We start from the raw sequence: 12,500 nt of genomic DNA, 5'->3' as shown, positions 1-12,500 counted from the left end.
GAGGGTAAGAGGAAGGAGAGAAGGGAGGAAAGGAGAGGGAGGGGGGAAAGGGTTGATGGAGGAGAAACGGGACAGGGAGGGTGAAGGGGGGAGAGGGGAGGGTGAAGGGGGGAGAGGGGAGGGGAAGAGCAGAGGAAGAAGGGGAAAGAGGAAGGGGAGGATGGTTACATGTAGTAGGGGTATGGGGTATGGGGGAGCACAGAATTACCCTAACGAGGTCGTTCGTGCTTTGTCCTAACAGCCTTGTTTGTAGACGATTCGAAGGGAATAATGGATTAAGTTCAATCGCATTTCTACCGTAACGGGATTGGGAATGGAAAGCTGCCGTTGGTGAATTCCTAGTAACGTCGACCACACAAGTATATCGTAAAGAAAGAATCATTTAGCATTTGATAGCTGTTAGATCGTAGAGAACCATTTAGCATCCGATAGCTGTTATATCGCAAAGAAAGAACCATTTAGCATCGATAGCTGTTTTATCGTAAAGAGAGAACCATTTAACATTCGATAGCTGTTATATCAAAAGACAGAACCATTTAGTATTCGATAGCTTTTAGGTCGTAAAGAGAGAACCATTTAGCATCCGATAGCTGTTTTATCGCAAACAGAAAACCATTTACCATTCGATAGCTTTTAGATCGTAAAGAAAGAACCATTTAACATTTGATAGCTGCCTTATCGTAAACAGAAAACTATTTAGCATTCGATAGCTGTTATATTGTAAAGAAAGAACCATTTAGCATCGAGAGCTGTTATATCGTAAATAGAGAACCATTTAGCATTCGATAGCTGTTAGATCGTAAAGAGGGAACCATTTGGCATCCGATAGCTGTTTTATCGCAAACAGAAAACCATTTACCATTCGATAGCTGTTATATTGTAAACAGAGAACCATTTAGCATCCGATAGCTGTTATATTGTAAACAGAGAACCATTTAGCATCCGATAGCTGTTATATTGTAAACAGAGAACCATTTAGCATCCGATAGCGGTTTTATCGTAAAGAGAGAACCATTTAGCATCCGATAGCTGTTTTATCGCAAAGAAAGAACCATTTAGCATCGATAGCTGTTATATCGCAAAGAAAGAACCATTTAGCATCGATAGCTGTTATATCGCAAAGAAAGAACCATTTAGCATCCGATAGCTGTTTTATCGCAAAGAAAGAACCATTTAGCATCCGATAGCTGTTATATTGTAAACAGAGAACCATTTAGCATCCGATAGCTGTTATATTGTAAACAGAGAACCATTTAGCATCCGATAGCTGTTATATTGTAAACAGAGAACCATTTAGCATCCGATAGCTGTTTTATCGTAAAGAGGGAACCATTTAGCATCCGATAGCTGTTTTATCGTAAAGAGGGAACCATTTAGCATCCGATAGCTGTTATATTGTAAACAGAGAACCATTTAGCATCCGATAGCTGTTTTATCGTAAAGAGGGAACCATTTAGCATCCGATAGCTGTTTTATCGTAAAGAGGGAACCATTTAGCATCCGATAGCTGTTATATTGTAAACAGAGAACCATTTAGCATCCGATAGCTGTTTTATCGCAAACAGAGAACCATTTAGTATTCGATAGCTTTTAGATCGTAAAGAAAGAACCATTTAGCATTTGATAGCTGTTATATCGCAAACAGAGAACCATTTAGCATCCGATAGCTGTTAGATCGTAAAGAGAGAACCATTTAGCATTTGATAGCTGTTATATCGCAAAGAAAGAACCATTTAGCATCCGATAGCTGTTAGATCGTAAAGAGGGAACCATTTAGCATTTGATAGCTGTTATATCGCAAACAGAGAACCATTTAGCATCCGATAGCTGTTAGATCGTAAAGAGGGAACCATTTAGCATTTGATAGCTGTTATATCGCAAACAGAGAACCATTTAGCATCCGATAGCTGTTAGATCGTAAAGAGGGAACCATTTAGCATCGAGAGCTGTTACATCGTGAAGTGAGAACCATTTAGCATCCGATAGCTGTTATATCGCAAAGAAAGAACCATTTAGCATTTGATAGCTGTCTTATCGTAAACAGAAAACCATTTAGCATATGGTAGCTGTTAGATCGTAAAGAGAGAACCATTTAGCATTTGATAGCTGTTATATCGCAAAGAAAGAACCATTTAGCATCCGATAGCTTTTATATTGTAAAGAGAGAACCATTTAGCATTTGATAGCTGTTAGATCGTAAAGAAAGAACCATTTAGCATTCGATAGCTGTTAGATCGTAAAGAGAGAACCTTTTAGCATTCGATAGCTGTTTTATCAAAAGACAGAACCATTTAGTATTCGATAGCTTTTAGATCGTAAAGTGAGAACCATTTACCATTTGATAGCTGTTAGATCGTAAAGTGAGAACCATTTACCATTTGTTAGCTGTTAGATCGTAAAGTGAGAACCATTTAGCATCGATAGCTGTTTTATCGTAAAGAGAGAATCATTTAACATTTGATAGCTGTTAGATCGCAAAGAAAGAACCATTTAGCATTTAATAGCAGCCTTATCGTAAACAGAAAGCTATTTAGCATTTGATAGCTGTTTTATCGTAAAGAGAGAACCATTTAGCATTCGAGAGCTGTTATATTGTAAACAGAAAACCATTTAACATTTGATAGTTGTTTTATCGTAAAGAGGGAGCCATTTAGCATCCGATAGCTGTTAGATCGTAAAGCGAGAACCATTTAGCATTTGATAGCTGTTATATCGCAAAGAGAGAACCATTTAGCATCGAGAGCTGTTTTATCGCAAACAGAAAACCATTTAGCTTTCGATAGCTGTTATATCAAAAGACAGAACCATTTAGCATCGATAGCTGTTATATTGTAAAGTGAGAACCATTTAGCATCGATAGCTGTTAGATCGCAAAGTGAGAACCATTTAGCATCCGATAGCTGTTAGATCGTAAACAGAAAACCATTTAGCATTTGATAGCTGCTATATTGTAAAGAAGGAACCATTTAGCATCTAGAACTATATTTTTTTTGCAATGATATCCAGGTGGGTTACTCCTTGCCAACACACTCCGGGATGGAAATGAAGCTGAACGACTGTGAACAGATTGGAGAGAAAGGCATTTAGTTTGAACGGCTAGAACAAATTGGAGAGAGAGAGAATGTTTAGTTGACAGACTGTGAACAGATTGGAGAGACATTTAGCTGAATGACTGCGAACAGATTACAGAGATAGATATTTAGCTGAACGACTATGAACAGATTAGAGAGACAGAAATCTAGCTGAACGACCATGAACAGATCGGAGAGACAGACATCTAGCTGAACGGCTGTCAACAGACTATAGAGACAGACATTTAGCTGAACGACTATGAACAGATTAGAGAGACAGAAATCTAGCTGAACGACCGTGAACAAACTAGAGAGACATCCAGCTGAACGCCCGCGAACAGACCAAAACAGCTGTTGAACGAGCCAAAGAGAGCAGATTCTCGCCCAACCCGAGCGAGCGAGCGAATGAATGAACGGGCGCGAGGCGGTAACGGGAGCGCGGAGTCGGGACGAGCGAAAACCGCCCTTACGGATTGAATGGATGAACGAAGCGACTTCTTTGGAGGTGGGCGGGCGGGCGTGCGGGCGTGCGGGCGGGCGGGCGAGCGGCTCCATCATCCCGGGGGCGCTGGGTCGTTGACTACAGAAACCGGGGCCTGATTTCCATAACTTGACTAACATGGCAAGGCGGGCGGCGGGTGAGTGGGCGAGAGGGGAGGGAGGGAGGGCGAGAGGGGAGGGAGGGAGGGTGAGGGGAGGGAGGGTGTGGAGGGAGAGGAGAAAGAGTGAAGAGAGGGAGGGAGAGCGAGAGAGAATAAGAGAAGAGAGAGGGGGTGGAGAGAGAGAGAATAGAGAGACAGAGAGAGAGAGAGAGAGAGAATAGAGAGACAGACAGACAGAGAGACAGAGAGAGAGAGAGAGAGAGAGAGAGAGAGAGAGAGAGAGAGAGAGAGAGAGATCCTTGGGACCCGACGCACGCGCCCGGGTTCGTGGATACATGCCCGTACACACACGCACGTGCGCACGAATGGAGATACACATGTACATGCACAAATGCAAATACACATGCACACACATACACACACTGCAAATATACACACGTATACATAAACACACATACACACACTGCAAATACACACACGTATACATAATAAACACACACACACACACACACACACACACACACACACACACACACACACACACACACACACACACACACACACACACACACACACATTCTCTCTCTCCCTCCTTCCCTCCCTCTCACCCACTCATTCACAAAGACAAAACAATACATTCACACACACACACATACCATCTCTTATCACCCATGTATCTTGTTCCCCTTTCATTCATTCTCTATTCTTCCATTTGCTTCCCCCTCCTCCCCCTCCCTTTTTCATTCATTCTCCGCTGTGCCTCTGTGTCTCGTTCGTTCTCGCCTATAGAAGAGTTGAGATAAGAAAAAGGGAAATGGGAAATACGGGAAGAATGGAATAAGAAGAGGAATGAGAAGAAAGACAAAAGAAACAGAAGAAAAAGAGTGAGAAAATATGAGAAGAATGAAGTCACAAGAAGAATGGGAAAATGACAATTAAAGAATAAAAAGGGGGGAGCAAATATGGGAAGAATGGAATCAGAAAAGGAATGGGAAAAAAAAAAAAAAATGAAACGAGAGAGTGAGCGATATGAAAAATAACTCTCTCTCTCTCTCTCTCTCTCTCTCTCTCTCTCTCTCTCTCTCTCTCTCTCTCTCTCTCTCTCTCTCTCTCTCTCTCTTTCACACACACACACACTCCCTCCCTCCCTCACACACACACACACACACACACCCTCTCCTCCTCCTCCCTCTCCTTCTCCTCTTTTCCCTTCCTCTTCCTCTCTCCTCTCCCTCTCTCTCCCTCCCTCTCTCTCTCCCTCTCTCTGCCTCCCTCTCTCTCTCCCTCCCCCCCGTCTCTCCCTCTCTCCCTCACACACACACACACACAAAGCCTCTAAGCCGCGTTGCGTGCGGAGGGCGAGAGCAGAGTGCGGGGCCGGTGCATAACGTGGCCTAACGGGATCTCTAAAGGGAGAGAAAAAAGTGAGTTGACTCCCTCGGCTGCGAGCTGGTCGGCAGGGTGAGGGCGGGCAAGGGCGCCGGGCGGGTTCGGCTGCAGGTTGGAGGCTGTGGGGATGGTGGGGGAAGGGGAAGGGGGTGGGGAAGGAGAGGAGGGGGAGGGGAGGGGGTGGGGGGTTGAGAGGGGAAGGAGGAGAGGGGAAGGTTGAGGGGGTTGGTAGGGGAAGGATGAGGGGGTTGAGAGAGTGGGGGAAGGATGAGGGGGTGTTGGTGAGGGGGTAAGGGGGTTCTTGCTCTTATTGTTGGTTCTCTGTTATTTGGGTTTCTTGGTTATTTTTGTTTCTTTCTCTTGTCTCTTTCTTTCTGTCTCTCTCTCTCTCTCTCTCTCTCTCTCTCTCTCTCTCTCTCTCTCTCTCTCTCTCTCTCTCTCTCTCTCTCTCTCTCTCTCTTGATTTGTTGAGAGAGAGAGACAGTAAGAGATCCAGAGCCAGAGAGAAAGAATAAAAGAGAGAGAGAGAGGGGAAGAAGGGAAGGGTGGGAGAGAGAGAGAGACAGACAGACAGACAGACAGCGACAGAGATGATGGGGAGGATTGAGAGTGAGCGAGTGAGAGAGACACAGACAAACAGAGTTAGAGACAGAGAGAGCCAGAGCCAGAGAGAAAGAATAAAAGAAAGAGAGAGAGAGAGGGAGGGGAGGGAGGGAAGGAGAGGGAGGACTCAGGTTGACGAGAAGTGGTCGAGGAGGGAAAATGTGTGCCTGCTTAATCATCAGTAGACTCAACAACATCTTGACAGCTCCTGGAGAAGTCCTCCTTCTTCCTCCCTCCCCTAATCTCCCCACTCTCCCCATGTGCTCCCTCGCTTCTCATCACCTCCCCTCTCCCCCTCTCCTCCCTCCCTTATTTTCCCTATTCTCCTCTCTCTCCTCCCTGCCCTAATCTCCCCCTTCTCTCTCTCTTCTTTTCTCCTTATTCTCCTCTCTTCTCCCTCCCCTAATCCCCCTCTTCTCTCCCTCTCTTCTCTCCCCATTCTACTCTCTCCTTCCTCCTCTAATCTCCCTCTTCTCTCTCTCCTCCATCTTTTCTCGTCTCCTCCTCCATTCCTTCTTCCTCTTCATCCCCCTCTCCCCTCTCCTCCCTCTTTTCTCGTCTCCTCCTCCATTCCATCTCCCTCTTTAACCTCCTCCCCTCTCCCCTCTTCTCCCTCTTTTCTTGTCTCCTCCTCCATTCCATCTCCCCCTTTTAACCTCCTCCCCTTCTCCCCCTCTCCTCCCTCTTTTCTCGTCTCCTCCTCCATTCCATCTCCCCCTTTCATCCCCCTCCCCTTCTCCCCTTCTCCCTCTCTCCCCCTCCTTATTTCCGAGTCATCAAAGAGGAAAAAATGAGAGATGAGGAGGAGGATCTGGGCACCTTTGGAGTGGCAGGAGGCGAGGGAGGAGGGTGTTGGAGGGTGCTTGTTGGTCACACTTTGCGCCTTTCCCCCCTCTCCACCACCCTCACCACCCCCAACACACTCACTCCACCTTTTCAGCATACACACACACCCTTCCTTCCGCTTCTCAGTCCTTCGTCCCTCATCTACTTATAGATGAACCATCTACCACTTATAACCACCCCGTCCCCCTACCCTCCACCACATGGCTTCCTCACACTCCCCCCCCCCCACACTCTACTTCCCTTTCTCATCACTCTATCCCCATCACACTTCCCTTCCGCCCCCTATCCTCCACCGCATGTCTTCCTCACACTCCCCCCCCCACACTCCACTTCCCCCTCTCATCAATCTATTCCCACCACACTTCTCTTCCGCCCCCTATCCTCCACCACATGTCTTCCCCACACTTCCCCCCCCCCCACACTCTACTTCCCTCTCTCATCATTCTATCCCCACCACACTTCCCTTCACTCTATTCCACCCTCCCACCACAATTCCCCCCACTCCTTTCCCCACCACCCTGTTTCACGTTCTGCCCTTCCTCACATTCCCCCAACCACTCAATTCGTCCACACACACTCCACCTTCTCTGCATTCCCACCTCCACCTTCCCCCTTTGTATCCTCTCTCTACTCCACCCTCTCTCCACCCAATCCACCTCTGTCCACCCACCTCCACATTCCCCCACTCCACCCTCTCTCGCCAACTCCACCTTCTCCACCACATTGCCCCTCTATATCTTCTCTCCACTCCACCCCCACTCCACCCTCTCTCCACCCACTCCACCTATATCCACCCACTCCACCTTCTCCACCACATTCCCCCTCTGTATCTTCTCTCCACTCCACCCCCACTCCACCCTCTCTCCACCCACTCCACTTCCACATTCCCCCATTCCACCCTCCCCCTCCCACTCCCTCCCTCCCCATGGCCCTTGACATACTGTGCTGTCGTGTCATCAAAGCTGTTTCATCGTTTCATGCGGTTGTTCTAATAATATCTTGCTAGAGAGGGAGAGGGAGAAAGGAAAGGAAGAGGAAGGTGGTGAAAGAGAGGGAGAGGGAGAGAGGGAGTGGGAGAGGGAGATGGGTGGGAAGAGAGAGATAGGGAGGGAGGGAGGGAGGGAGGAAGGAAGGAAGGAGAGAAGAAGGAAGGAAGGAATGTGTGTGTGTGTGTGTGTGTGTGTGTGTGTGTGTGTGTGTGTGTGTGTGTGTGTGTGTGTGTGTGTGTGTGTGTGAGAGAGAGAGAGAGAGAGAGAGAGAGAGAGTGAGGGAGAGAGAGAAAGGGAGAGGGAGGGAGGGAGGGAGAGAGGGAGGGAGGGAGGGAGAGAGAGAGAGAGAGAGAGAGAGAGAGAGAGAGAGAGAGAGGAGAAAGAAAGAAAGAAGGAAAGAAAGCTAGAGGGAGAAAGAACGAGAAAGAGAGAGAGGGAGAGAGAGAGAGAGACTAAGAGTGTATCCACCAAGATTTTTCCTCCCTCACCACCACTGTATCACCACCATTCTCCTCTGCTTAATCATCAATGCTCCCCCACCAACGTTATGTCTCCCTCTCTCCCTCACACCTTCTGTGCTCTAAGTATTATCATACCCACTCTCTATCCCTTATTATCACCCTCTCTCTCATTCCCTTTTTACCAAACCCTATTTTACTCTTACTCTCTCGATCTCCCTCCCTCTCTTCTCTCTCTCTATCTATCTATCTATTTATCTATCTCCCTCCCCTTCCCCCTTCTCTCTGTCTATTTCCCTCCCTTCCTTCCCTTCCCTCCCTTCCTCTCCATTTATCTCCCTCCCTCCCTTTTATCACCACCACCACCACTTTTATCTCTCATTCCCTTCTCACAACTCACCTCTTCCTCTCTCTCCCCCTACAGGTCTACGTGCTGGTGGAGGACGTGAACGACCACCACCCGCTGAGCTCGTGGCCCGTCTACTGGCCCGGCGTCTCCGAGAACTCTCCGCCGGACACCGTGGTGGTGACCGTCGGAGCCACGGACCCCGATCCCTCCGCCAACATCACCTACGAGATCTCCGGAGGGAACCCGCAGTCCATCTTCACCATCGACGCCAAGACGGGTGAGTGGTTTTGCTTTGTTGTTTTGAGGGGTTGGAGGGGTTGAGGGGGGTTGGTTTAAGGGGGAGTAATTGGGGTGTAATTTGCTTTGTTGTTGAGGGTTAAAGGGGTTTGTTTAAAGGGTTTTGGATGGGTTGAAGGGTACTTTTTGATTGGGGGAGTAATTTTTGTGTTTGAGGGTTGAAGGGTTGAGGGGTTTGTTTAAGGTTTTGAATGGGTGTGTAAGTTGAGGGTTAAAGGGTTGAAGGGGTTTGTTTAAAGGGTTCCGAATGGCGGTGTAATTTTTGTTGTTTAGGGTTAAAAGGGTTTGTTTAAAGGGTTTTGAATGGGGGAGTAATTTTTGTTGAGGGTTAAGGGTTGAAGGGGTTTGTTTAAAGGGTTTCGAATGGGGGTTTAATTTTTGTTGAGGGTTAAGGGTTGAAGGGGTTTGTTTAAAGGGTTTCGAATGGGGGAGTAATTTTTGTTGTTTAGTGTTAAAGGGGTTTGTTTAAAGGGTTTTGAAAGGGGGAGAAATTTTTGTTGTTTAGGCTTAAAGATTGAAGGGGTTTGTTTGAAGGGTTTTGAATGCGGGAGTAATTTTTGTTGTTTCGCGTTAAGGGTTGAAGGGGTTTGTTTGAAGGGTTTTGAAAGGGGAGTAATTTTTGTTGTTTAGGGTTAAGGGTTGAAGGGGTTTGTTTGAAGGGTTTTGAATTGAATGGGGGTGTAATCTTCTTTGCTGTTGAGGGTTGAAAGGGTTGAGGGGGTTTGTTTGAAGGGTTTTTGAATGGGGGAGTAATTTTTGTTGTTTAGGGTTAAGGGTTGAAGGGGTTTGTTTGAAGGGTTTTGAAAGGGGGAGTAATTTTTGTTGTTTAGGGTTAAGGGTTGAAGGGGTTTGTTTGAAGGGTTTCGAATGGGGGTGTAATTTGCTTTGCTGTTGAGGGTTGAAGGGTTGAAGGGGTTGAAGGGTGTTTGTTTGAAGGGTTTTGAATTGAATGGGGTGTAATTTTTGTTGTTTAGGGTTAAGGGTTGAAGGGGTTTGTTTGAAGGGTTTTGAAAGGGGAGTAATCTTCTTTGCTGTTGAGGGTTGAAGGGGTTGAAGGGGTTTGTTTAAAGGGTTCCGAATGGGGGTGTAATTTTTGTTGTTTAGGGTTAAAAGGGTTTGTTTAAAGGGTTTTGAATGGGGGAGTAATTTTTGTTGTTTAGGGTTGAAGAGTTTTAAAGGGTTTCGGATGGGTGAGTAATTTTTGTTGTTAAGGGTTAAGGGTTGAAGGGGTTTGTTTGAAGGGTTTTTGAAAGGGGGAGTAATTTTTGTTAATGGGTGAGTTGAGGGTTGAAGGGTTGAAGGGTTGAAGGGTTTTTTGAATTGGGGAGTAATTTTTGTTGAGGGTTGAAGGGGTTGAGGGGGTTTGTTTAAAGGGTTTCGAATGGGTGTGTAATCTTCTTTGCTGTTGAGGGTTAAGGGTTGAAGGGGTTTGTTTGAAGGGTTTTGAATGGGGGAGTAATTTTTGTTGTTAAGGGTTGGAGGCTTTTAAGGGGTTTTAAAGGATTTTTTGGAAGATTTTGGTGGTTGAAGGCGTTGGGAGGGTTGGAGTTCCCAGAAGTTTTCATAATGGTGGTTGTTATTTTTTTTTTAATTATTATAATTATTATTGTTGCTATTGCTGTTGTTGTTGTTGTTATTTTTTTGTTTTTTTTTTATTATTATTTATATTATTATTATTATTATTATTATTATTATTATTATTATTATTATTATTATTATTATTATTATTATTATTATTATTATTATTATTATTATTATTATTATTATTATTATGATTATTATTATTATTATTTCAAGGGAGGAAAAGTATTGCTTTATAACCGCTAGAGACTCAACGACCGTCAAGTTCAAAACCAAATACAGCAGAGAGAACCGTTGAGAATACAGCAAGAGAGAAAGAAAGAGAAAAAAAATTACATGTGTCTTTATCCTCCTCCCTCACTTTCTTGTCTTCCTTCTCTTTTGCCTCCATCTCTCCTTTTTTTTTCTTTTTTTCCTCCTTTTTCCTCTTCATCCTACCTTTTTCTCGTCTTTCTCCCTCTCTGTTTTCTTTTCATTCTCATTTTCTTTATCTTTTTCCCTCGTCTTTTTCCCTTTCCGTTTCCATACCGCATGATTCTCTCCCTCCTCTCACCCTCCTCTCTCATCTCGCTCTTTCACCTCTTCCTCCTTTTTCTTACCCTGTTCTTTTACCCTCCCAATCCTCATTTTCTCTTCCGTGTCTCCTCATTCCCTTTCCTCCACCTTCTCCTTTTCATCCTTCTTCTCCACCACCACCACCTCTGTTCTTCCTCTTCTCCTTCTTCTCTTCCTCCTTCTCCACCACCTCCTCCTATTCTTCTTCTTCCTCCTCCTCCTCCTCCCCTCTTCCTCCTCCTCCTCTCTTCCTCCATTTCTTCATCATCATCCTCTTCTTCTTCTCTCTTCCTCCTCCTCCTCCTCCACCACCACCTCTTCTTCTTCCTCTTCTCCTTCTTCTCCTCTTCCTCCTCCTCTTCTTCCTCCTCCTCCTTCCCATCCTCTTCTCTTCATCCTCCTCCACCTCCCTCCTTTCCTCCCCGCTCCTTCGTTTTCTCTCTTCCCACTCCTTCATTTTCCTATAAGGCAGCAGTCTATCATGGTTATAGTAGTTATGAAGGTTATAAAAGATCCAGTGCGTATTATGGGACTCACTTACTCTGACCATGGAGGGGGGGGAGGGAGGGAATGAAGGAGAGGGAGATGAAAGGGAAGGGAGAGAGAGAGAGAGAGATGTGGGGGAAGGGTGAGAATAGATGAGAGGGAAGGGGGGGCGGGGTGAGAGAGAGTTAAGTGGGAAGAGGAAGAGGAAGAGAGAGATGAGAGGGAAGAGGGAGAAGAGAGATGAGAGGGAAGGAAAGAGAGATGAGGGAAGGGAGAGAAGAGAGATGAGAGATGAAGAGGGAGAGAGGAAAGGGAGAGGTGAGGGAGAGGGAGAGGGAGAGAGAGAGAGAGAGAGAGAGAGAGAGAGAGAGAGAGAGAGAGAGAGAGAGAGAGAGAGAGAGAGAGAAGAAGAAGAAGAAGAAGAAGAAGAAGGATGGGTGAGAGAGGGGGAGGAGTGGGTGAGAAAACGGGAGAGGGAATGGAGAAAGGGAGAGAAGGAAAGAGAGAGGGAGAGAGAAAGAATGTAAGTAAAAGTAAGCCATACCTTTTAAACTTTAAGAGACCGTTGCACAGCGATACAAATTTCGCCCCTCGGCTTTAGTGAAAGGATCAATAAGGGTGATTATGGCGTATCGAATGTAGAATTGAGACGCGGGAAAGTAGGCTAAAGGAAGGAAGTGGAAAAAAAACGAATAAGCAAAAAAAAATATATAGTATTGATGTAAAGAAAATAACAGCATTATAGGAAATGAAAGATGATCGTGGAAAGAAAAGACGAAAAGATGAAGAAGAGAGTTAAAAGGAAAAGAAGGATTAAAAAGAAAATGAGAAAGGAAGAGGAAAAAGAGGAAGTGGAAGAAGGAAAAGAAGGATTAAAAAGAAAATGAGAAAGGAAAAAAAGAAATAAAGAAGAGGAAGAAGGGAAAGAAGGGTAAAAAAGAACAAGAGAAAGGAAGAAGAGGAAGAAGGATAAGGAAGAAAAAGAGGAAGAAGAAAATAGAAAATAAGAAGCAGAAATAAAGAAGAAAATGAAAAATAAGAAGCAGAAATAAAGAAGGAGAAGAAGAAAAGAAACAAAGAAGAGGAAGAAAAGGAAATAAAGAAGAGGAAGAAGAAGAAGAAGGTATAAAGAAGAGGAAGAGGAGGAGGAGGATCGGTGGTTGCCCGCATTTGCATGAGTCGTAATTATAGTTATAGCCTGAAATTGGTGTTGTTTTTGGGTGAATGTTCGTAGTCTGTGTCATCCCGTCATGCATTTATTACTTCTTTCTTCC

General features: G+C 45.2%; 1 protein-coding gene across 1 annotated transcript in view; it reads left to right on the top strand.

The window, feature by feature from the left end:
• LOC113802368 (FAT atypical cadherin kugelei) overlaps window positions 1-12,500 on the top strand; it is a 135,015-nt gene that overhangs the window by 57,380 nt on the left and 65,135 nt on the right. The window contains exon 3 of the mRNA XM_070118461.1: window positions 8,383-8,584. Within this exon, the coding sequence (XP_069974562.1) occupies window positions 8,383-8,584 (202 nt within the window). The remainder of the gene's footprint in view (window positions 1-8,382; window positions 8,585-12,500) is intronic.

The sequence above is a fragment of the Penaeus vannamei genome, chromosome 42, assembly GCF_042767895.1.
Source record: "Penaeus vannamei isolate JL-2024 chromosome 42, ASM4276789v1, whole genome shotgun sequence".
Lineage (NCBI taxonomy): Eukaryota > Metazoa > Arthropoda > Malacostraca > Decapoda > Penaeidae > Penaeus > Penaeus vannamei.
The sequence above is the reverse complement of the archived record's forward strand: the minus strand, read 5'-3'. Positions and strand labels throughout refer to the sequence as shown.